Source organism: Erpetoichthys calabaricus, chromosome 1 (assembly GCF_900747795.2).
Source record: "Erpetoichthys calabaricus chromosome 1, fErpCal1.3, whole genome shotgun sequence".
NCBI classification, from domain to species: Eukaryota; Metazoa; Chordata; class Cladistia; order Polypteriformes; family Polypteridae; genus Erpetoichthys; species Erpetoichthys calabaricus.
In genome coordinates this window covers 12,614,570-12,640,197 of record NC_041394.2, presented here as the reverse complement: position 1 = coordinate 12,640,197, position 25,628 = coordinate 12,614,570, and the positions used below count along the sequence as shown (strand labels likewise).

Genomic DNA, 25,628 nt, shown 5'->3' with positions numbered 1-25,628 from the left:
TACTGCAGGCATGGTGTGTTGTGGATGGTGAGCCGCATTGGTGTACCGTTTGGTGTTGAAGCCAAATAGTTGGATTTTGGTCTCATCTGACCATAAGACCTTTTCCCACTTGGCATCAGAATCTTCAGGGTGCATTCTGGCAAAGCTCAAACGAGCCTTCATGTGGCCTTTCTTGAGAAGTGTGACCCTCCTGAACAAGACACAATTGTGGAGCGCTTGTGGAATTGTTGTCACATGAACACAATGACCAGTCTTTGCCATTAAATCCTGTAACTCCTTCAAAGTGGCCATTGGCCTCTTGGTAGCCTCTCTTACCAGTTTCCTCTTTCCTCTTCCATCCAGTTTGGAGGGATGGCCGTATCCAGGGAGGGTCCTAGTAGTACCAAACACTTGCCACTTCTTTGTGATGGACTTTACTGCGCTCCTTGGGATTGATAAAGCCTTTGAGATGTTTTTTGTCTCCATCTCCTGCCTTATGTCTGTCCACAACTCTGTCCCTGAGATCTTTTGAAAGTGGTTTGCCACCCATAGTCAGTTGCACAACCAAGCAAGGGAATGAATGGTCCAGGAAGAGCTTCACTAATCACACTCATTACAACTGATCACAGGTGGAAAGAAGGCAGTAACCGCAATGGAAATGGTGGGCACGGACACCTGAGTGAGTTTAGGAGGGGGGGATCCTTTATTAATCTCAGGATTTCTTGTTTTTTATTTTTTAAAATTCTTCTGAACTGTAGCTGTGATATTTTTCACTTGGATGTTAGAGATTGCATTGAGTAAGTAAAGCTGGGAAGAAATATTAGTTTGTGTGTTTTCATTTAAGGCTGTAAAGCAAAAAAATTTAAATATTTCGTTTTTATATTCACTGTAAATACAAGACCGCAATATTTTTACATTCTGCTTTATATATGGGACTGTGGCTAATTGTTGGAGAGGTGCTTTGTGGAATAAAAGCTGTTTTTGTATTTATATTCTTATATCTCATACTGACCTTTACGTATTTTGCACACTGCACTTTGACATTCTTTGATATCCTTCTGCTTTGAAACATTTTTGACCTGTCATTGTTTGCACGTCTTAAACAACTATTATCATACGCTGATCATTTCTGTATTATCCATACAGTGGAACCTCGAGTCACTAACATCTCTGAACACGTACAAATCAGGTTACGACTAAAAGGTTTGCCAAACTTTTGCATCTGTTCACGACCACACACTCGGGTGATGAACAAGCCAGTTTCCCTTCTGGTTCGTACGCGCCGATGATTTCCACACGTGTTCAGTCTCTCCCTGTTTATTGTTCTCGGTCAGAAGTGCGTGCATTCGCTGTGAACTCTTTGTGCTCTATTTCGTGTGCTTTTACATTAATTTTGCAATTAACCATGGCCTCTAAGCAAGTGAGGAGTGGTAGCGTTGGTGAGAAGAAAGTTTTGAAGAAAATTGAAATCGAATTAAAGAAAGAAATTAGTGAAAAGTATGAGCGTGGCGTTTGTGTTACTGATCTTGCCACCGATTTCGAATATTCTAAAGCAGAAAGAGGCCATTAAAGCAGCTGATGTTGCAAAAGGAGTTACAGTGTTAACCAAGCAGAGGCCTCAAGTGCTGGAAGAGGTGGAAAAACTGTTTCTAGTGTGGCTGAACGAGAAGCAACTTGCAGGAGATAGTGTAAGCAAGGCGATGTTATGCAAGAAAGCCAGGAAGATTCATGGTGATATGCTGCAAAACTATCCTTTGACGAGTGGCTAGTTCTTTCTCCTCACTTCCTTCATGCCAGAACTCGACTCATGGAATGTTAGTTTTCTTGGTTGTTTATGGTTAGTTTTTGAAAATTTTAAGGATTTTTCAAATTTTCATTTTTTCCCTGTGATTAAAACTCATTAAAAAAAAAAGTGTTTACACCGAGCAGTTTGTAAGGCTGTAGCGAGAACTCTTGCCATGTTAGTTTCCTCTGTTCAAGGTTTTCTCAGTGTTGTTCAGTGTTTTTACATGTAGTTTACTATTACATTGTGCATTCTATGGTATAATTAACTATTTTTGTGCTTAAAAATCTTTTAAAACAAAAAATATATATATTTACATACAGTTTGTATGGTCTGGAATGAATTAATTGTACAGTAATCCCTCCTCCATCACGGGGGTTGCGTTCCAGAGCCACCCGCGAAATAAGAAAATCCGCGAAGTAGAAACCATATGTTTATATGGTTATTTTTATATTGTCATGCTTGGGTCACAGATTTGCGCAGAAACACAGGAGGTTGTAGAGAGACAGGAACGTTATTCAAACACTGCAAACAAACATTTGTCTCTTTTTCAAAAGTTTAAACTGTGCTTCATGACAAGACAGAGATGACAGTTCCGTCTCACAATTAAAAGAATGCAAACATATCTTCCTCTTCAAAGGAGTGCGCGTCAGGAGCAGATCATGTCAGAGAGATAGAGAAAAGCAAACAAATCAATAGGGCTGTTTGGCTTTTAAGTATGCGAAGCACCGCGGCACAAAGCTGTTGAAGGCGGCAGCTCACACCCCCTCCGTCAGGAGCAGAGAAAGAGAGAGAGAGAGAGAGAAAAACAAACAACCGAAAATCAATACGTGCCCTTCGTGCTTTTAAGTATGCGAAGCACCGTGCAGCATGTCGTTTCAGGAAGCAGCTGCACAAAAGATAGCAACGTGAAGATAATCTTTCAGCATTTTTAGACAAGCGTCCGTATCGTCTAGGTGTGCGAACAGCCCCCCTGCTCAATCCCCCTACGTCAGGATCAGAGAAAGTCTGCGCAAGAGAGAGATAGAGAAAAGTAAGCAATCTAGCTTCTCAGCCATCTGCCAATAGCGTCCCTTGTATGAAATCAACTGGGCAAACCAACTGAGGAAGCATGTACCAGAAATTAAAAGACCCATTGTCCGCAGAAATCCGCGATATATATTTAAATATGCTTACATATAAAATCCGCGATGGAGTGAAGCCGCGAAAGGCGAAGCGCAATATAGCGAGGGATTACTGTATTTACATACAATCCTATGGGGGAAATTAGTTCGGGTCACGACCAAATTGGGTTGCGACCAGAGTTTTGGAACAAATTACGGTCGTGACCCGAGGTTCCACTGTATCATTTATTTATTATATTACATATTTATTGACTATATTTATATATCTAGATTGCATAATACCATACATTGCATCAATCTTGTCATTGCACAATGTCTTGTCTTGTGTTTTATTTTTAATTTAAATTTTTTATTTTTTATTTGCACTTCATGTTGTTACACTGTGGACCCTGAGCCACACAATTTCGGCTCTCTGTATACTTGTTTATGGTTGAGATGACAATAAAGTTTGCTTTGACTTTGATATCATGGACTGCATTGCTGTGTCTGGGGCTCTCTGGCACCCCCTTGTGGTTACCAAGTGTCAACTGGATGATCACATACACAACTACATTCTGCTTTACATATAAGATTAAAACGCACCATTCAGCTCAACAAGGTTTGCCAATCCTGTTCCTCCAATTTCTCCAGAATAACAAGTTGAGTTTTGGAAGTCCCCATGGTCCAAATGTCTACCTCTCACTTATTCCACATGTTTGTCATCCCCTGTGTGAAGAAAAACTTGAGTTTGTCTCCAATTAATCCATAAGTTTCCATCGGTGTCCCCATGTCCTTGATGAGAAATTTATTTTAAAATAACAGCAGGGATCCATTGTACTTGATGCCTTCATAATGTTAAACATTTCAGTCATGTCTCCTCTTAATCTCCATTTGCATAAACAGGAAAGGTTCAACTCTCGTCGATTTTCTCCATAGACCTCTTAGTGTTTTAGTCAGCCTAGCTGCCCTCCTCTGGACTTTGTCCAGCACTGTTATGTCCCTTTTTGTAAGATGGAGACCAGAATTACACAGAGTACCTCACCAGTGCAGTTCACAGCTTAAACACAACCTCCTCTACCTTGTAGTCCACACATCAGGCCATCAATCTTCAAGAAGAACACACAGACGCAGATGGAAACCCTTATGGGTAAATTTCACAGAAAAGCTCTGTAGTACTGGGGTGTTCCATCTTGCCTGAGTTGCTCTTGCATATTGTAATCTTTCTAGTTAGCCACAACTTCTCACCACAGTAAAGCTGGAAAGTTTGCTCAGATGGAAAAAATGACAATGCAGTGTGGTAGACAAGTAGGACTTGAGAGATGACTCGGTGCTATTTTGGAGAAATTTAAGTGAACACAACTGGTGAGCTTTGTTGTTCTGAAAGACCCGCTCTCATCTAAATTGTTCTAATTTTTCCAAAAGCTGTCAAAATGGAGAACCTTTGCCTTTAAATCGAACTGGGATTTGTAATGTGTTTTCTTTTAATTCCAGGTCTATACTGTGGTGGACGAGATGTTCCTGGCAGGAGAAATCCGTGAGACGAGCCAGACGAAGGTGCTCAAACAGTTGCTCATGCTGCAGTCTTTGGAGTAACAACCCTGAATGAGACCCCATTGCTTCTCACCCACTTGAAGACACTAACAGCCCCCTTCCAGCAAACAGACAGGCACATGGAGTTAAAAGGTTAACTTGGCATTTGAATCTGGCAAGCATTCTCATTTGTAAAGACGAGCCCCCCTTTTCCAACATGGACCCTGGTGGTGTTACCTGCATCGGCCCTGGTCTTTTCAGCCACTTCTCTTAAAGGGAATGCTGCAGAGTGGGCGTCTGGCTGTCACGGAGCACCATGATGATTGTGTGCTGTCGTGGCATCTCGCTGATTTGAATTGGGCAATAAGAGAATGAAATGATCAGAAGTTAAAAAATATATAAAATGGGTATTGATACAACTGAACCCACTTGACTCACGGGCTCTGCTTGTCTCGGTTAATCTTTTAACTCCATGCTAATTAAAGTCGGACTAATTAACAGTGCTTTGCTTTTTAAAATTTTTTTCAGGGCGTGTTTACGTTGCTTATATCTGAAATAAGACGCCTGAAGGGACCAAGTAAGCCTCAGCTGTAGGCCAGTAATAAAATGTCTTGTCCTGCCAACCACAGTTAGAAACCCCACAGCACCGCTGCTGCTGCTAATCAAATGTTAAATGTTGAATGCTGACGTGACACCACTTGTTACATTTTCAGGTTTTCAATGTTAACTGATGTTTTTCCCCCTCTACTTTTCATGGTGGTCCATGATGGTCTTTATAACAGAATCCTCTTTAATTTTTTAAGTATTGTTCTCTTTCCTGGCCTCCATTTTATAGCAGCTGTTCTCAGACTCTCTCTTGGTGCCCCCTTGTGGCTGTTGGTTTTCACTACAACCAGCTGGTTCATCAGAGCTGCTGGGTACCTTGAGTTAATTTCCCTGGTTTGCTAATTTCTACTCCCATTCACAGACACTGCCTACTGCGGTGCTCCTGCAGGTGTTGTAGTGGTTGGCATTCCACTGGTGCCACGTAGGTTGACAGCCCTGCCAAAACCCTGAAGGCAGAACCCTGGCTTGCAGTACGTGTCCACTTTCTGAATGCCAGCACACCTGCTTGAGGTGATCTGCTCAGATTTGCCATTCATTTTCATGTCAATGTGAGAAGTGACCATCTTGTTATTTCACACTTTACATTCTTCTAGCATTAAAGTAGCTTGACAAATGAGAGGACGACATTCAGTCCGAGTTCGTTTGGTAGTGTAGGCTGAACGGGAGCAGCCAACTCGCAAACCCGTGTTGCACTGTGGCAAAGAAAAGTATGCGAACCCTTTGGAATGACCTGGTTTGCTGCATTTAAGTGGTCATAAAATGTGGTCTGATCTTCATCTGTACCATTCTAATGTCTTCTTTGGCAGTTATAACTTCTAACAAGCACTCCTGCTCGCTGAATATCAGACCTCCACAATGTTCAGGAGGAGTTTACCAGACTGCTTCAGCTCAGCCACGTTCCTAGGATGTCTGCTGTGATTGTCTCTCTTGAGGTCATGCCATGGCATCTCTATTGCGTTGAATGACTGGACCCCTCCAAAAGGTGAATTTCCTGGGCTGTAGCAGATATTTAATGTTTAGTGGCAGTGACCTGCTGCTTGACCCGACGTCTACCGGAGTTTAATCTCTCAGACAGTCGCCCTGTCGGCTACCTTGATAAACTGGGGAATTTACAGTATTTACCCCTTGATGATGGCAAGCTGTCCAGGCCCCACATCGTGCTGCTCTCTCTACCATACTTCATCACTCGGTTGATGTTTTCATGTCGGTGGGCAGTGCCCTTTTTATACCACGTGTGCCGCTGCATATTCTTCATCAACAATCCATTTTTTTCATCAGTCCACAAAACCGTATCCCAGTCCCATTGTTAGAGTAAGTACCAATGTTCTTTGGCAAACTTGGGGGCCGGGATATACTTAACGCTCTCAGCACACTTTTAATGTGTCCTCTGTGCACCACGCCTTACATTAGTGTGGCACAAATGTGCGAGTTGCAGTACCTGTAAAAATTTGGGTGGGGCAGTGTGATGGCAAGCAGCATCGCAGCTCCAACAGGATCAATGTGTGCGCTTAAATGCCAGCTTTCGAATGTCTTCATGGTGCTGTTCTTTAATCCAGTTCTCGTATAGACAACACAAGCATCACATAAACCCCATCATAATGATGAAATCCATTTTAAAGGTCTCACGTGCCATCATCCGGGTGGCTGTTTTTATTTTTGCATATTTGCAACAGCATCAGAATGCAAAGAATTTGTATCTTCAATATCTTTCTTCCTTAAACTCACAACACATTGAAACCAGACATGTTTACTCAACATGGTTTCTCGCACTGCCACCTGTTGGAATCCTCCAGATTTACATAACGTTTGCACACAAGTGTAGTCGGTAGACTGGAGCAGCGTCCTCAAGTATATCCTGGCACTTGGTGGCATCGTGGAGTATCAAGATATTCATTGGCAAACTTCAAGCGTGTTGTTTTTGGAGAGCAGTGGCTTCCTCCTTGGCCTGTTTAATGTTTTGTGTGTTGGTAGACTCATAAACGGAGATGCTCACCTGTTCTGATGCCTCCTTCACTTCAACTTTTACTTTTAGGTTCTTCTTTACCTCCTTGAACAGTCCATGTTGTGCCTTTTTAGTCATCTTGGCTGGTGCCCACCTTTAGGGAGAGTAGCCAGAGTGCTAAATAACCTCCATTTACACACAAATTGTCTGACTGTGGACTGACTGGCAGATATCTAAACTCTTCGAAATGACCGCCCTGACCAGCTTCATGCACATCAACAATCCTCGATCATAGATCTTCTGAGGTCTTTCTTTTTGTGAGGCATGCTTCACATCAGCAGGTGCTTCTTGTGATTAGCAAACTCCAAATGTTTCAGTCTTTTATTTTATTGGTCAGAATTTCTCTTAAGTCACACCTCTAGTCGCATTTCATTGGTTGGACTTTAGGTTTTCCAACCGCTGACTCCATTAGCTAGGAGCTCACAGGAAGCACACTCCAAATTTTTTGGTCTTTTATTTTATTGGTCAGAATATCTCTAAGCCACACCTCCAGTCTCATTTCATTGGTTGGACTTTAGGTTTTCCAACTGCTGACTCCATTAGCTAGGAGCTCACAGGAAGCAAACTCCAAATTTTTTGGTCTTTAATTTTATTGGTCAAAATTTCTCTAAGCCACACCTCCAGTCGCATTTCATTGGTTGGACTTTAGGTTTGCCAACTGCTGACTCCATTAGCTAGGAGTTCACAGAATTTTTCCAAGTACTGAACATTACAATAACGTGTGCGTTGTTAGTTGAAACAGATCGTGTTTGTTTGATGTTATAACTTGGATGAAGTTCAGACCAGATTCATAATTGAAGATACATTTCTATGTTTTTTTCTATAATAAGATTAGGGGGGTTTGGAGAGGGCTGACTGGCCAGGATGTCCGACACACACACACCCTCACTCATAGGTGACCTTCAGTTGGATCAAGCGGGTCTGATAACGACATGCAGAGAAGCCGAAGTGAAGGTCATTGGGATGTGGTGGCAAACCCATACAGAGAAAATGCAGACTCCACAGAGGTGATGGGTCCTTGGCTAGGATTTCAACCCAGGACCCAGCTTCTGTAAGGCCACATTTTGCCAACCTGAACTAAATTCCTTGGGCAAATCAATCCAATCTGACTGCATAACATTCATTGGAATGAACCCCAGTAGCCACTGGGGGACGACAGGACCTATTTGTTGGGAGGGACCGCTCTGTAGTGTAAGTAAATGTCCAACACGTGTGCTGTATGTGCTGTGCGGGTGCTTCTCATGTGGAACTCGGTGAATAAACGTCAGTGACAAAGCCCTTCACGTCTGTGTTGTACGTTTTCTACAGCTGCTGTCCTTCGTGAGAGGCTTGGAGGCCATTTTGATAGACAAGACATGCTTGGGTGTCTCCGCTCCTGCTCGTGGTCTTCGTGGGCAGAATTACCAAGGTGGCGGTCCAAGTACGGGGAGTTTCATTGTTGCTTCTTGCAGATGATGTCGTTTTTGGCTGCACGCACTCGAGAGATTTGCTGCTGGGATGAGGTGAGGATCAGGACCTCCAAGTCTGAGGTTGAGGTTCTTTCTTGGAAAAGAGGGGATTGCTCTCTCCAGGTGAGTGGTGGGGGATACCTGAGCTTATTGGGGGGGGGGGGGGGTCTTGTGATGGAAGAAGGGAACCAGAGATTGAAAAGCGAAGTTCTCAGTTTACCAGTTGATCTCCATCCCTGTCCTCAACTAAAGAGAAAGAATGGGATTGTGAGCACAGAAATGACAGGGTGAGAACTTCCTAAAGGATTACGAGGAGCCAGTTGTCCAAACATCCTCATGTCGTAAGGATATCCCCTGGTGCTGCTGTGGGCACATTTCACTAGGCGGAGACCCCACAGAAGACCCAAGACACGCTGGGGGGATTGAACGTCTATGGGATTTAAAGAGCTGAAATCTGGAGCTAGGGACTGGGAAGTCTGGGATGACCTGCTGCCACTGCAGCCCTTAGCAGGAAAAAACAGTTTGAGAAGACGAGATAAGAAATGCGGGGAGTCATTGGATTTATCTCATATAGCGCCTTTTACAAAAGCAGGCCGACCTTGAGGGTTCAGGAGTAGAAAGTCTTGGATTCCTGCGCAGGTGTCAATGGCCCACCTCAGCTCTTAGCTTTGGGCGTGTGAGGGTCACGTCTGCTGCCAGATGTGGTAGAGCCGGGCGTTGGCTTTACTCATATAGCGCCTTTAACAGGTACCGGGGAAGTTCTCACATTATATTGTTAAATGTAACATTGAACCCTAGTGGACTGAAGTGGACTTTTTTGTGACACAGGGACATCCGACTTTAAATGTCAAAGTGAAAAGGGATCTCTGCACAAAACAACTCATTTCACAAATATCAACCCCCTTCAACATGACCCCCCCCAAATCATCACCAGTGTGGCCCATTGGCTTTAGAAAGTCCCATCATTAGTTCAATGGAGGTCACCTGTCTGGAGTTTCAGTGGAGTGTCGTCCAAATACACGCGAACATGGAAGGACCAACTTGAGGTGAGTCAGTATGGTGGGCTGTCCTACACAATGACCCCACAAGAACATTCGGACCATCTCCACGAAAAGCACGAGTCGGGATGGAGATCAGAAAATCTCTCAAGTCCCTGAATATCCAATTAAGCCCATCATGAAGAAATGGAAAGAATATGGCAGAGCTGGAAATCTGCTAGGGCAGGTCATCCATAAAAACGGAAGGAGACAAAGCCACCAAGAGACCTCCACGAACTCTGAGGTTAATGGATGGAGACATTCAAGTCCCTGAGTATGAAATGGGAAAAATATGGCAGAGCTGGAAATCTGCAAGAACAGGCCAACCACAAAAATCAATGAAGACAAGTGAGGGAGGCCACCAGGAGACCACTGTGAACGCTGAAGGAGTTCCAAGCTACAGTCGTACAGAACTGACGAGGCCGTGTAGACAACAGTTGCTCGGGTGCTTGACAGTCGTAGCTTTATGGGAGTGTGGCAAAGAGAAGAAAACGCTTTGGAGACTCTGAAGTCAGCTGGAAGAAGGTTCTGTGGTCCGATGAGACCCCCCAATTGAGCTCATTGGCCCTTAGACTAAAGGGCACATCAGCACTGCACGTTATCACAGACACACCGGCCCACCTTGAAACAAGATGGTGGCACCGAGCGTCAGGCTTTGGGGATGCTTCTCTGCAGGAGGTGCTGGAAGGCTTGTGAGGTGAAAACGAATGCAGCAAAATAAATTCAATGTTGTATAATAATAAAATGAGAAATCTTACAATGGGGTGAACGCTTTTTTAGGCAATGTAACCACATTCCAGTAACCAGCACCTTTATATAGCGCCTTTCATTGTGATTGGTCCCACATCCCTACATTAACTCCTTCTTCTGCTTTCATATAGTGCCATCCCCACGTCCTTCACACACACACACACACACATCTTATCAAGTTTAGATAGACGGAGCTCCGGTGGGTCATGGAATCTCCCTCAGGGTGTTAGACATGAAGCCCATTCCGGACTGTAGTGTTGAAGATGTTTATAATGGTAGCGGGACACAGTGGGTCACCAACCCCCCCCCCCCCACTCTGTTGATGAACCAAAGGGGAAAACGGTGGGTTGTGAAGACCCACAGAATAAAGGGGGGTCACAACAACAAAAAGACTGCGAAACACGGGACTAAGGGGCAACACCGCCTGCCATTGTTTCCACATATCCTACTTGTCAAGTCACAAAGTGAATCTAAGACTGATGAACTGTCTGACATTTTATTTTATATAGTGCCTTTCACAGTGAAGATGATTTCAAAGTACTGTGGCAGTAAAGAACAGATGGGCACTGGCGAGTGAAGTGACTTCCTCGGGGGGGGGGGGGGGGTCTGATGCCAGCAATGAACTTTAGAACAGAACACCATAGCCATTGGGGGGTCTTCACTGCCTACTGCTGTTTCCATATCCCGCCATGTTATATAGTGCCTTACATCGTGAATACCACTACAACAACAGACAGCTAATAATCTGATAATGTGAGCCCTCACAGGCTGGGAATGCAATGGCGTTGTTGTGAATACTAAGCATCAGCCACTAGGGGGCAGTGCTGCCTGCCATATTAAGCAAGTCATTCCCCACAAGTCTGAATGGGCTGTTTTTTCTTTTTAATTGTGTCTTTCAGATTAGGGTTAATGTCATGTAATGTAATGTCACAGTAATCATCACCTCCATCTTGTTATCAAGTGACTGCCTCCTGCTTTTATATAGTGCCTTTCACAGTGATCTTTACTGGCAGAGAACAATCCTCTCCAAATTGTTATAATGGGAGCCCTGGGATCGGCTCAAGTAGAGAAAGTTCTGAAACAAGACTGGGCTCTGGCCACCAGGGGGCAGTGCTGTCTGCCATTGTCTTCACATCTCCTAGTTTTGCAGAGACTTCTAAAAACCATTGTGTTATACAGCGCTATGAATTAGCCACTAGGGGGCAGTGCTGCCAGCCATTGGATATTTGACATATTAGACAGCTTGCTGCTTGGGTCACAACTTCAGTCGGAAAGCCTTGTTATTTTATATAGTGCCTTTCATAGTGAGCACCATCCGTCACTTTACTGGTAAAGAGAAGTTGTCTTCATATTGTTATAGTGAGAGTTGTGAGATTTGTTCAATTCCAGATAACTGTAGACCTCAACTTTACAATACAAGGCTTTATCCACCAGGGGGCAGTGCTGCCCGCCATTGTCTTCACATCTCCTATCTTTGTAGAGCCTGCATATGAATTAACTTAAAGAAAGTCACAGATTGATTTGGTGACATATGTCTGATCTAATATAGCGCCTTTCAGAGTGGACTCAACACAAGGCACCTCACGGGTCACCTAACAGTTTCACATTGTTATAATGAGAGCCCTTTTAAAACCATTGTGTGATAAAGTACTATGAATTGGCCACTAGGGGGCAGTGCTTCCTGCCATTGGAGATTTGACATATTAGACAGCTCGCTGCTCGGGTCACAACTTGAGTCTTGAACTGAAAGTCTTGTTATTTTATATAGTGCCTTTCACAGTGCGCACCATTATAGTCGCTTTATTGTTAAAGAGCAGTTGTCTTCATATTGTTATAGTGAAAGTTGTGAGGTTTGTTTGATTCCAGAGACTTTACAATACTGGGCTGTAACCACCAGGGGGCAGTGCTGTCTGCCATTGTCTTCACATCTCCTATCTTTGCAGAGACTGCAGATTAAGTTAGAGAAAGTCACAGATTGAGTTGGTGACATACTTCTGATTTGATATAGCGCCTTTCACAGTGAACACCGACACACTTTTATAATGTGAGTCCCTGCAGAGACCAATTTGTGCTTTACAATAGCATGAATGGGCCACTAGGGGGCAGTGCTGCCGGCCATTTGAACTTTTGAAATGTTAAGCACTGTGCTGCTCAAGTCACGACGTTAGTGTGATGTCGGACTGAACTTAAAAGCCTTGCTATTTTTATATTGTGCCTTTCATAGTAAAAGCCATTACAGCCACTTTACTGGTAGACAACAGTCATCTCCATATTGTGATAATGGGAGCCCAGAAATTGGCTCACGTACAGAAAGGTCTGAAACCTTGACCTTACAATACTAAGCTTTATCCACCAGGGGGCAGTGCTGCCCGCCAATGTCTTCACATCTGCTATCTTTGCAGAGCCTGCATATGAATGAACATGAAGACAAGTCACAGATTGAGTTTGAGGCATACTTCTGATCTGATACAGCGCCTTTCAGAGTGGACACCAACACACTTTTACTAATGGCAGGTGTTCATGGGTAAATTTGAGTTTTACACTAGCATGAATGGACCACTAGGGGGCAGTGCTGCCTGCCTTCAGACCTTTGACATGTTAGGTAATTTGCTGCTCAAGTCACAACTTGAGTCTGAGGCTGAACTGAAAGTCGTGTTTCTTCATATATAGTGCCTTTCACAGTGAACCCCGTCACATTCACTTGACTGGTAGAGAACAGTCATCTCCATATTGTCAAAATGGGAGCAAGTAGACAGTTCTGTGAACTTTGACTTTTCAATACTAGGCTTTATCCACCAGGGGGCAGTGCTGCCTGCCATTGTCTTCACATCTGCTATCTTTGCAGAGCCTGCATATGAATTAACTTAAAGAAAGTCACAGATTGACTTGGTGACATATGTCTGATCTGATATAGCGCCTTTCAGAGTGGACACCAACACAAGGCACCTCACGGGTCACCTAACAGTTTCACATTGTTATAATGAGAGCCCCTCTAAAGCCATTGTGTGATACAGTACTATGAATTGGCCACTAGGGGGCAGTGCTGCCTGCCATTGGACATTTGACATATTAGACAGCCTGCTGCTCGGGTCACAACGTCAGTCTCAAAGTCTTGTTATTTTATATAGCGCCTTTCACAGTGAGCACCATTATAGTCACCTTACTGGTAAAGAGCAGTTGTCGTCATATTGTTATAGTGAGAGTTGTGAAGTTTGTTCAATTCCAGAGAATTGTGGACCTCAACTTTACAACACGAGGCTGTAGCCACCAGGGGGCAGTGCTGCCCGCCATATTGAATACAGTAAGTCATTTGCCACAAGTCTGAATGGACTCTTATTTCCTTGTAATGGTGTCTGTCATCTTCAGGGCAGAGTAATAAACACCTCCATCTTGTTATCAGGTGACAGCCTTATATAGTGCCTTTCACAGTCCTACACGCTCAAGCCCTGACACCCCGTCCACCATGTCGGACAGAGGAGGATGTGTTTGGGGGTTCAGGAGCCGTCCTTGTGTTTCTGTCTCCATCACTGAGGTACAGCGGACCCTTTGTCCATCGGTCCACATTTTCTGACGGCCTTCTCAGCAAGCTGGCCTTTGTGTTCATGAAGTGGACCGGCGTGGCGTGCATGTTTGTGGTGGACCCTCTGAATGTTCTCCTGTGCTGCAGTCTTCTCTTCGTGGTCATGGTGGACACATCCCAGAGGAGAGAGAGAAGCTTTGAGATTTGACCGACTGCTTGTTGGTTGCCACACTCGTCTGCTTTGGTCTACCAGGACATTTTGGTGAATGACTGCTGGTGGGCTCAGGAACACCACACGATGGATTCTAGCAAATTCTTCGGTTTCTGATTTTTTTCGTCCTCGTGGTGTTGCCATCTCCTCGGTTCTCGTGCATAGTGACATCAGCAGCAGATTCCAAAGGACAATCCCACCCTTGGAATCACCTGCAGGCCTTCTGTGAGACTTGACTGTGCACAATTTGATGGTGGCCAAGTAACAGCAGCTGTCCAGATACTTCCGAGGGGCTACAGCCACTCACCCATTTTTGTGATCTGATGGTGGAAGTCTGCACTTCAGACCCCATGTACGTTTGTTTCATTGCAATGCCAGCGTGCTTGTGGAGATGCCAATCAGCCACCACACTCAAACCACCCACCTAATTCTGTGCAGCCCCCCCTAAAAAACACTTCTGGACCCCACATGACCTCTGAAGGTGTCCTGTACTATCTGCACCGAGACGTTAGCAGCACCTGTAAGTTTTCAGGTGGGACCTCCATGGATCGGACTTGTTTTTCCAGCACATTCCATTGCACTGAGGCCTGAGGAATATGGAGGCCACGTCAACACCTTCAACACTTCGTCGTGTTCTTCATACTCAAAATTTGGCAGCATGGCAATACCCTGCTCAAAGAGGGCACTGCTATCAGGGGATGGTGGCATATGTGGCGTGTCACCATCTTTAGGTAGGTGTCAAAGTGACATCCACGTGAATGCCAGGACCCCCATGGTTTCCCAGCAGAACATCACCCTGCCTCCTCCACCAGCGTGCCATCTGCACGACCTAAAAACAGGGGTCCCCAACTTGGTGGGCTGCAGGCTTTCATTCTAACTCTGTTCTTAATTAGTGACCCATTAGTTTCTGCTGCTAATAAAGTCCATTTGTCTTCATTCAAATCGAGTTGCAATTGAAGATGCGGACCCCTTTGATTAGTAGCCAAACAATAATGAGACACAAAAGGAGGTGACACTCTGTATTGACCCCTACTGTTCGTTTTCTGTGATGCCGATCTGCACTACCACCACCTGATTGATGGATTGGAGGCCAGAGGTCCACATGACCGTCATCATCATCATCATCGTCGTCGTCTAATTCTTCAACATGAAGTTTAAAAACCATGAGGACTGATTGAGACCATTGATGTTAGGTAGAATGCCCAGTGGGGGCTGGGTGGTCTCTTGGCCTTGGGACCCCTGCACATTTTTATTTTTTTATTCTGCAGCCTATCTGGAGATTTTTTTTTTTTTGTCTGTGCTCCTGGCCATTCTGACCTCACTTTATTCCTTTCACACACAACAGTCTCTGGACTGGCCTCAAGCAGAAAGCTTCAGAACAACACTGTGGATGTCCTGGAGAGGCCGACTTCAGAGTCATCTGTGGTAGAACTTGACGACAGCTGGTCGCTCACGATAACCATGACAGACACCTGACAGAACTTAATGGAGAGAGAAGACAACAAGAGACCCAAGGCTGCTGTCAAGTAAACTCTTACACGATCGCTGTGAATACGGAGGAGATCAACCACCTTGTGTTTGACTAGAACATCAGAACAATCTGGATGAGAACAGGCCATTGAGACTAAGAAAACCTGCCAGTCCTCTCCACCTCATTCTTCCAAAAAAAAAAAACATCATCAAGTCATGAAAGTCGCTAAAGTCCTCCTGCCCACCACACTACTTGGTCACTTATTCCAAGTGTCTGTCGTTCTTTGTGTAAAGAAAAACTTCCTAATGTTTGTGTGAAATTTTTCCTTCACAAGTTTCCCTGTGTTCTTGATGAACTCATTTTAAAGTCACTGTCTCAATCCACTGGACTAATTCCCTTCATAATTTGAAACACTTCACTCAGGTCTCCTCTTCATCTTTCCTCATAACTCATCCCCTGTAGCCCTGAATCAGCCTAGTCGCTCTTCTCAGGACCTTCTCTAATGCTGTTATGTCCTTATGGAGACCCAAACTGCACCCAGTACTCCAGATGAGGCCTCACCAGTGTGTTATAAAGCTTGAGCAGAACCTCCTGTGACTTGTACTCCACATATCAAGGCGCTATATAACCTGACATTCTGTTAGCCTTCTTAATGACTTCTGTCATTAGCGATCAGTTGATAGCTTAGAGTCCACTACGACTCCTAAATTCTTCTCATAAGGTGGACTCTTGATTTTCAGACCCCCGTTGTGTATTCAAACCTCACATTTTTACTTCCTATGTGCTATCTTTACATTTACTGACATTAAATTTCTTCTTCTTCCTCATCTTTATGCTGTCCAAGTCCTTCTGTAATGATTCAATGGATTCCAAATTATATGTTCTGGATTTTCAGTTGATATTCTGTCTCTCTCCATTAAACTTAGAGACTGTTCATTTCTTTCTAATTCAGCAGGATATCAAATACGTATTTCCTCCACTGCGGTTCCCACGTAATTCTCGTATTGCTGTGACTTTTTGATTTACTCTCATACATCACTGAATCCCAGTGCATTTAATTTTCTTCTCTCAACTCTGGTCAACAAAACAAGACTCTTTAATGTCAAAATGAAGAGAGATCTCGGTCGATCTGTAACGGTGCAATCCCACAGCGGCCTGCCCACGTTCATTTGACTAACAGCTGGGTGCTGCCCTGCGTGCTTTTGAACTGCACTTATAAATATCTAGACGTCCATCTTGATGGCAGACTGGACTGGTCTGTGACACACGTCCTCTACAGGAAGGGCCAGTGCAGGCTCTTTTTCCTCAGAAGACTCGGATCATTCAATGCATGGCGTGAAATGCTGTCTGTGTTTTACCAGACAGTCGTGGCCAGTGCCCCCTTTTTTTGCTGCCATCTGTTGGGGAGTCAGAGTGACAGATAAGGACACTAAGAGGCTGGACAAGCTGGTGAAGAAGGCTGGCATAGTGCTGGGCAGGACTGTGGACTCACTGGGAATTGTGGTGGAAAGGCATATGGGGAAGATAGGCCAGCCTTGACAATGGCAGTCACCATCTCCACAACATTTTGGTGGGTCACTGCACTGTACAACAGAACACTTTACAAGATCATTTTCTCCTACTGCCACCATCGAGAGAGACGTGGACAGAGCAAACCTGATGAACAACTTCTTTAACAGGTTTGACCACCCTAACCCACTCTCACTCTCACCTCAGAGTACTGCACCCTCCACCCATCCTTCTGCTGATACCAGCATAGGAGAGACATCCCCACCCACAATTACAACAGCACAGGTGAGCAGAGAGCTGAGGAGACTTTGTGCCAGCAAAGCAGCGGGTCCAGATGGAGTATCGCCACGACTGCTGAAGGTCTGTGCATCGGAGCTGGGGGGTCCTCTACAGCGCATCTTCAACCTGAGCCTGGAACAGGGGAGAGTCCCGAGGCTTTGGAAAACATCTTGTATCACCCCAGTCCCAAAGGTATCACGTCCTAGTGAGCTGAATGACTTCCGGCCTGTTGCTCTGACGTCACATGTGATGAAGACCATGGAGAGGCTGCTGCTTCACCACCTGAGGCCACAGGTCTGTCACGCCCTCGACCCTCTGCAGTTCAAATACCAGGAAAAGGTGGGAGCGGAGGATGCCATCATCTACATGCTACACTGATCCCTCTCTCACTTGGACAGAGGCAGTGGTGCAGTAAGAATTATGTTTCTAGACTTCTCTAGCGCCTTCAACACCATCCAACCTCTGCTCCTTAGGGACAAGCTGACAGAGATGGGAGTAGATTCATATCTGGTGGCATGGATCGTGGACTATCTTACAGACAGACCTCAGTATGTGCGTCTTGGGAACTGCAGGTCTGACATTGTGGTCAGCAACACAGGAGCGCCACAGGGGACTGTACTTTCTCCGGTCCTGTTCAGCCTATATACATCAGACTTCCAACACAACTCGGAGTCGTGCCACATGCAAAAGTTCGCTGATGACACTGCTATCATGGGCTGCATCAGGAGTGGGCAGGAGGAGGAGTATAGGGACCTAATCAATGACTTTGTTAAATGGTGCGACTCAAACCACCTACACATGAACACCAGCAAAACCAAGGAGCTGGTGGTGGATTTTAGGAGGACCAGGCCCCTCATGGACCCCGTGATCATCAGAGGTGACTGTGTGCAGAGGGTGCAGACCTATAAATATCTGGGAGTGCAGCTGGATGATAAATTAGACTGGACTGCCAATACTGATGCTCTGTGTAAGAAAGGACAGAGCCGCCTGTACTTCACTAGAAGGCTGGCGTCCTTCAACATCTGCAATAAGATGCTGCAGATGTTCTATCAGGCGGTTGTGGCGAGCGCCCTGTTCTACACGGTGGTGTGCTGGGGAGGCAGCATAAAGAAGACGCCTCACGCCTGGACAAACTGGTGAGGAAGGCAGGCTCTATTGTTGGCATGGAGCTGGACAGTTTGACATCTGTGGCAGAGCGACGGGCGCTGAGCAGACTCCTGTCAATCATGGAGAATCCACCGCATCCACTGAACAGGATCATCTCCAGACAGAGGAGCAGCTTCAGTGATAGACTGCTGTCACCGTCCTGCTCCACTGACAGACTGAGGAGATCGTTCCTCCCCACACTATGTGACTCTTCAATTTCACCCGGGTGGATAAACGTTAACATTATACAAAGTTATTGTCTGTCTGTATACCTGCATTGTTATTACTCTTTAATTTAATATTGTTATTATCAGTATGCTGCTGCTGGAGTATGGGAATTTCCCCTTGGGATTAATAAAGTATCTATCTATTATATAGTGCCTTTCCTCTATCTATCTACTGCCGCGAGGCTTCAGAACGCCATTGTCAATACTAGTGCGTCATGACCTGGTCTCCACTCTACCTTACTGACCCATTTGTATTTTTTACTGTTTATATATCTATGTATATACAGTGGGTATAGAAAAGAAGCCCCCCCCCCCCTTCAAAATATTCCTATTTTTATTCTTTACAGCCTTAAATGTAAACACACAAACTCCTATTTCTTCCCAGCTTTACTTACTCAATGCCACCTCTAACATCAAGTGAAAGATATCACAGCTACAGTTCAGAAGAATTTTTAAAAAAATCAAAAACAAGAAATTCTGAGATTAATAAAGGATCACCTCCCCCCCCCCCCATGTCATTTTGTTGACCCCCCTTTTGCTTTAATGACAACCTTGAGTCTGTTGATTCTTCTCTATCAGCTTTGCACATCTAGACTAAGCCCACTCGATATTTGCCCCCCACTCTTCTTTACAGAACAGTTCACGTTCGGTCAGATTGGATGGTGAGTGTTGGTGGTCTGCTATCTTCAGATCTTTCCACAGGTTTTGAGTGGGATTTAGGTCTGGGCTCTGACCGGCCACACCAGGACATTCACTTGTTTCTCCTTCAGCCACTGTGTGATCCATTTTGCTGGGTGTTTCGGGTTGTTGTCATGTTAAAAGGTGAACATTCTGCCCATCTTCAAGTTTCTGGCAGAGGGTAGCAGGTTTTCAAGAATTTGATATTTTGCCCCCATCTGTTATTCCTTCTACCCTAACGAGAGCCTCAGGCCCTGCAGCAGAGAAACACCCCCACAACAGGATGCTGCCCCCTCCATGCTTTACTGGAGGTATGGTGTGTTGTGGATGGTGAGCTGCATTGGTGTACCGTTTGGTGTTGAGGCCAAATAGTTTGATTTTGGGCTCATCTGACCATAAGACCTTTTTTCCACTTGGCATCAGAATCTTCAAGGTGCATTCTGGCAAAGCTCAAACGAGCCTTCATGTGGCCTTTCTTGAGAAGTGCGACACTCCTGAACAAGACACACTTGTGGAGTGCTTGTGAAATTGTTGTCACATGCACACCATTAATGACCACTCTTTGCCATCAAATCCTGTAACCCCTTCAAAGTGGTCATTGGCCTCTCGGTAGCCTCTCTGACCTGTGTCCTCCTTGCTGTTCCATCCAGTTTGGAGGGACAGCCACATCTAGGGAGGGTCCTAGTAGCACCACATACTTGCCACTTCTTTATGATGGACTTCACTGAGCTCCTTGGGATTCATAAAGCCTTTGAGATTTTTTTGTCTCCATCTCCTGCCTTACGTCTGTCCACAACTCTATCCCTGAGATCTTTTGAAAGTGGTGGTCTGCCACCCATTGTCCGTTGTTGGCTGTCAGTTGCACTACCAAGCAAGGGAATGAATGGTCCAGGAAGAGCTTCACTAATCACACTCATTACAACTGATCACAGGTGGAAGAAAGGCAGTAACCGCAATGGAAATGGTGGGCACTGACACCTGAGTGAGTTTGGGGGGGATTGGGGTGATCCTTTATTATTCTCACTATTTCTTGTTTTTGATATTTTTAAAATTCTTCTGAACTGTAGCTGTGATATCTTTCACTTGATAGTTTAGATTGCATTGAGTGAGTAAAACAGGGAAAAATATTAGTTTGTGTGTTTTCATTGAAGGCTGTAAAGCAGAAAAAAAAAAGGGAATATCTCAAATGGGGGGGGTTCTTTTCTATACCCACTGTATTGTCACACATGGAAGGCAGCGGTGGGGGTGTAGCTACTGCCGACACAGGCACCGGAGGGTAATCAGGTGTACTAATGCCTCTTCTTCTATTCCTAAAGGAGCAGTAACAGCTAGTCTCCTCCCTCCTTTGACTCCTGACCACGCCTCCAGGTGACCACTTCCCTTCTAGATGCCCCGCCTCTTCCTCTTCCATAGCAATACAAAGCCATCAGTCTTGCTCAGCAATCAGTCTACTAACTGAACCTTACAATATACGGGGTTTGATCCTTAACTCTTTTTCATTGTGTTCTGTCTCTCTCTACAGTAGGTTTGATCTCATAGCTTTAACAAGAATTTTTAACAATTTTTATTGGTGTATTTGAGCTGCTGGATGCCCGAATTTCCCTTAGGGGATACGTATCCATCCATCTATTATATACTACCTTTCATCACTCTGTCTACCCATCCACCCACAAGCCATCACAAACATGTCGCATTGCGTCAGCTTGTATCCGTTTGCGTTACCACGTCATGTTCAAATTGGATCAACCTTTTGATTTAACCACAAATAAGAAGAAAATGTGACAAGTTCCTATGTGCAGACACAGTGTGTATTAAGGGGGTCTCTCCCTCCAATTGAACACGCCTTTCCGTACCCACAATCCCACAGTCGAGATGCTGCCAGTAAGCAGCCTAATTAAATGAGCACCCCCACATTTCGTAACAAAATAAAACCTGCTGCCGGAAAGCCCAGCCAGCGCAAGCCAACGTTTACGGGATGTCCAGGGCCCGAACCAAAACAAGCTTTGCTTTAAGTTTCAACATCTTTATTCAGAATTTTAGAATCAGTATGCTGCTGGGGTGTGAGAAGAGTTATAAAATGACAGATCTTTATTGTTTTCTGCAGTTTTAGTAATGATTCTGCTTTGACAATGTGTTACACTCAAACTTTGGTGTGTCTCACACGCACACGCACACACACTAGCACAAATGCACACATTAGTCTGATTCTTGTTTTTTTTTTTTTTTGTTTTGCAAAGTCTCCGGGTGGCTCGTCTATTTATTTATTTTTTCATTATTATTTATTTGGATTTGGAGACCCGCCAAGCAACAGAATATCAAGAGGGAGATCATCAAATGCACAATGCATTGTCAATCGACGACAGTTATAAATAACCACTGCAAAATGATACGCATGTTAAATATTAAATTCAACAAAGCATCCTCACACAACCCCTTGAGAAATATTTACAAAGATGCAGATATACAATAAACGCGGCGGCGGATGGGTGTCTGCCAAGAACAGCGAAGTCGTTTGTTGTGCTGAGAAGGTTTGGAGCCTTTTTGCGTGGGGTCGTCGCTCAAATAAAAAAGGGAATGCAGCGATAACCACCACCACCCCCCCCCCACCCCACCCGTACGTTGACAACGTATCAGCCTAAAAATCCCAGTGTTTGGTTACTACCGCGACATCGTCCAAGGAGAGAATGATGATTTCGTCAAATAAATTAAAGTCACGCTAAAGTGATTCGACAGCATGCCTCAGTCACCCATTCATTAATACGGATTTGTTTATAGACTTCTCGAAAACTACGCTATCGATATTTATAATATTAGACACAGGTTACAGAATGTACAATAAACAAGGAAAACAAAATGAAAATTCAAAGTGCATTTGGGATCAACATGCACCCTGTTACAAATCTCAACAAAATACTGCAGCCGATGCAACACCTCTGTGCGACTCCAAAGAGCCCACACTCCGCTAAATGTGAATTAACCCCCCAAAAAGTGCAAACATTCTTCCCAAACAGGCAGATGGCGCTTCCGTGCTGATCGAGATTGTAAGACTCCACTGTGGGTCTCCGGTCACTCAGACTGCCCCGGTTTGTGCTTTAAATCTACAGGCTACCCATAGGAGTGGGAGAAGGAGACCCGAGTGTCTTCCATAAGGGTACAAAATGAAATAAAGCCGTTCTCATTATTGCCTGTAAACACACTACAGGTGAGGGTGCGGGGAAGGGTTTTGGGGGGGGGGGGGTGTTATATTTCCATTCAAGATGTCGCTGCCAGAAGGGAACAACAAAACCAGCGACAGACAAACCCAATCCCTGGGCAATAGTGTGGCGCCTTACTGGACAGCAGTGTGTGGGTCTCCACCAGCCGGGCCCCTCCACAAGAGTTAGACTAATTTGAAGGACTTGCTTTTACAAAAACAAAACCAAAAAATAAAATGAAATAAAAGGATATTCTACACCCTCAAAGTAACATTCAAAGAAATCCTCATTGACTTTTGGGGCTTCACCTTCGCAAATGGAAAAAAAAAAAAAAAAAAAGGGTCAGCACGGGTGCAAAGGGCGTCACTTTTATTATGCCTAAAATACGGTGGGGATTGGGCTTCTAAGGAAACATCTGATATATGAATATTCTGGGGGGCTGGCGGTGCAGAGTGCTCTGTAAAAATGTGAAAGTGGGGCTCATAAGTGCAGACGTTTAATAGGAAAACGTCCGGGAAGCACAAAGTGGATTCCACGCTGGATGAAGAAGAGAAATGCTTAACGTTAATTACTTATTAACAAATCAGCTTCCATTAACTACCGCTTTAATTCTGCAAACAAATACGGCGGGCGCGTGAACAACAACAACAACAGGATAAATCCGGAACATTCTTCCAAAAAAATCTGCCAAACTGACAAGTAGGAGGAATTTAAATTTGTTATCTTTTTCTATTCCTAAATGCCTGGAATGCACAGACAGTCATTGCAAAAGACATAAATTTCTTTCTGCTGGTCTTTCTTAACAGCTTTTGCTCATCTGTTTTGTTTTTTTTTTTTTTAAATGGCCACCCTTTCTATAACACGTATGACTAAAAGCATCGCAAATTTGCAGAAGAGACACTTTCTTTCAAATCATCTTAAAATATGACAGTACCTTAGCTTTAAAAGTTAAAACAAGAAAACTCGAACAGCATAACATTTGCCCGAATTACAGTAACTGCGAACACTGATCGGACAAAAAAAAAAAAAATGTCTGAAGAGCGGAGACTCTGGCCTTAAATGTCACCAGATTCTGGATGTATAGGCTGATTTAGGTCACCTATTTAACGTTTTGTATGTTTGCTTTCGAGAAACCGAGGTAGTAACCCTTTCTTTTACCTTCCTTACATTTCCCCGACCCCGCCCAAAAAAGCCATTTACAGGAAGCGTGGCAAAGTGGTCCAAGGTACCAATTCGGGGTGATCCGTTTTCAGCTCTTCTAGGTAACGCAATTGAGGGTTACAAAGAAGCAGCCTGTCGTCTGACGTGTTAACCAGCAACAAGGAATAAGGAAGAACAAAAAAAAAAACAAATGTTGTAAAAATGAAACCAAACAAACAAACAAACAAACAAACACCCGTTGTCTGTGCTTGCTGCCCCCAACCCCACCCTACAAAAACTGGGATTGTGATCAACTCCTTATTGTGGTTTTGCTCCTTATTGGGTGACCCACCATCACAGACAGAGAGCTGGAAAGGTCAAAGGTTGATATAGTTGCAGGCACACAATGCTCGTCATCCTGAAGGGGGGAAGGGGGGGTCCGTTTCCAGAAAGCACCCACCTCCAGCCATATCGTTTCAGGCCCATCAAGAGGAGACACAGCACTGTTAGGAAGAGAAATAAACAAGTCAGCATCTGACAGTGATCACACATATGTCATCGTACATAAAAGTCACGACACGTGTGTGTGTGTGTGTCATTAGTCCTGTAGGCCAGGGGCTCCCACACTCAATCCTGGGGACCACAAGGGGCTGCAGGAGTTTGGTTCAACCACATTCACAATCAATGATAATTTACTCCTGTTTAGGCGTCTTTTGAAAATTCACCTTTTCATTAAATATTTTGAGAAGTTAAGCAAAAGGACACCTTTTCTTGGCTAACTAAAAAGGTTACAATATGCAAGCTTTCAAGGCAACTGAGGACCCTTCTTGATTACATCTCTGCCTGAAGAAGGGGCCGAGTTGCCCTTACACATTGTGATCTTTTTAGTTAGCCAAGAAAAGGTGTCAATTTGCTTGACTTCTCACTACATTCACAATGGCTAACACGCTACAACACCCTAGTACTACGTTCAATATTTTGGAACTGAGTTTAGGATCCTGAGGTGTGTCTTAGTCTAGATGCAGGTATCATTATATCATACGAGCAAGGCTAACTCACTCATTTTTATTTTCTTGTTCTCTGCTTGCTTTGTACAGTGCATCCGGAAAGTATTCACAGCGCATCACTTTCTCCACATTTTGTTATGTTACAGCCTTATTCCAAAATGGATTAAATTCATTTTTTTCTTCAGAATTCTACACACAACACCCCATAATGACAACGTGAAAAAAGTTTGAGATTTTTGCAAATTTATTAAAAATAAAAAAATTGAGAAATCCCATGTACATAAGTATTCACAGTCTTTGCCGTGAAGCTCCAAATTGAGCTCCGGTGCGTCCTGTTTCCCCTGATCATCCTTGAGATGTTTCTGCAGCTTCATTGGAGTCCACCTGTGGTAAATTCAGTTGACTGGACATGATTTGGAAAGGCACACACCTGTCTATATAAGGTCCCACAGGTGACAGTTCATGTCAGAGCACAAACCAAGCATGAAGTCAAAGGAATTGTCTGTAGACCTCCGAGACAGGATTATCTCGAGGCACAAATCTGGGGAAGGTTTCAAAAAAATTTCTGCTCCTTTGAAGGTCCCAATGAGCACAGTGGCCTCCATCATCCGTAAGTGGAAGAAGTTCGAAACCACCAGGACTCTTCCTAGAACTGGCCGGCCATCAAAACTGTGTGATCGGGGGAGAAGGGCCTTAGTCAGGGAGGTGACCAAGAACCCGATGGTCACTCTGTCAGAGGTCCTCTGTGGAGAGAGGAGAACCTTCCAGAAGGACAACTATCTCTGCAGCAATCCACCAATCAGGCCTTTATGGTAGAGTGGCCAGACAGAAGTCACTCTTTAGTAAAAGGCACATGGCAGCCCGCCTGGAGTTTGCCAAAAGGCACCTGAAGGACTCTCAAATCATGAGAAAGAGAATTCTCTGGTCTGATGAGACAAAGATTGAACTTTTTGGTGTGAATGCCAGGCATCGCGTTTGGAGGAAACCTGGCACCATCCCTACAGTGAA

At 44.5% G+C, this 25,628-nt stretch overlaps 1 protein-coding gene across 4 annotated transcripts in view; it reads left to right on the top strand.

Moving 5' to 3' along the window:
- The window catches only part of ap2s1 (adaptor related protein complex 2 subunit sigma 1), a 372,915-nt gene that overhangs the window by 137,873 nt on the left and 209,414 nt on the right, over positions 1-25,628 (top strand). For 2 of the 4 annotated variants that reach the window (XR_007936347.1, XR_007936346.1), the window contains exons 5-7: positions 4,357-7,284; positions 7,434-7,521; positions 7,653-8,281. Coding sequence is in view for 1 of the 4 variants with exons in the window: in XM_051934442.1 (XP_051790402.1) it covers positions 4,357-4,458 (102 nt within the window). In the remaining 3 variants the exon portion in view is untranslated. Of the gene's footprint in view, positions 1-4,356; positions 7,353-7,433; positions 7,522-7,652; positions 8,282-25,628 lie in introns of those variants that run through there. The other 2 variants (XR_007936348.1, XM_051934442.1) reach the window with 2 other exon arrangements.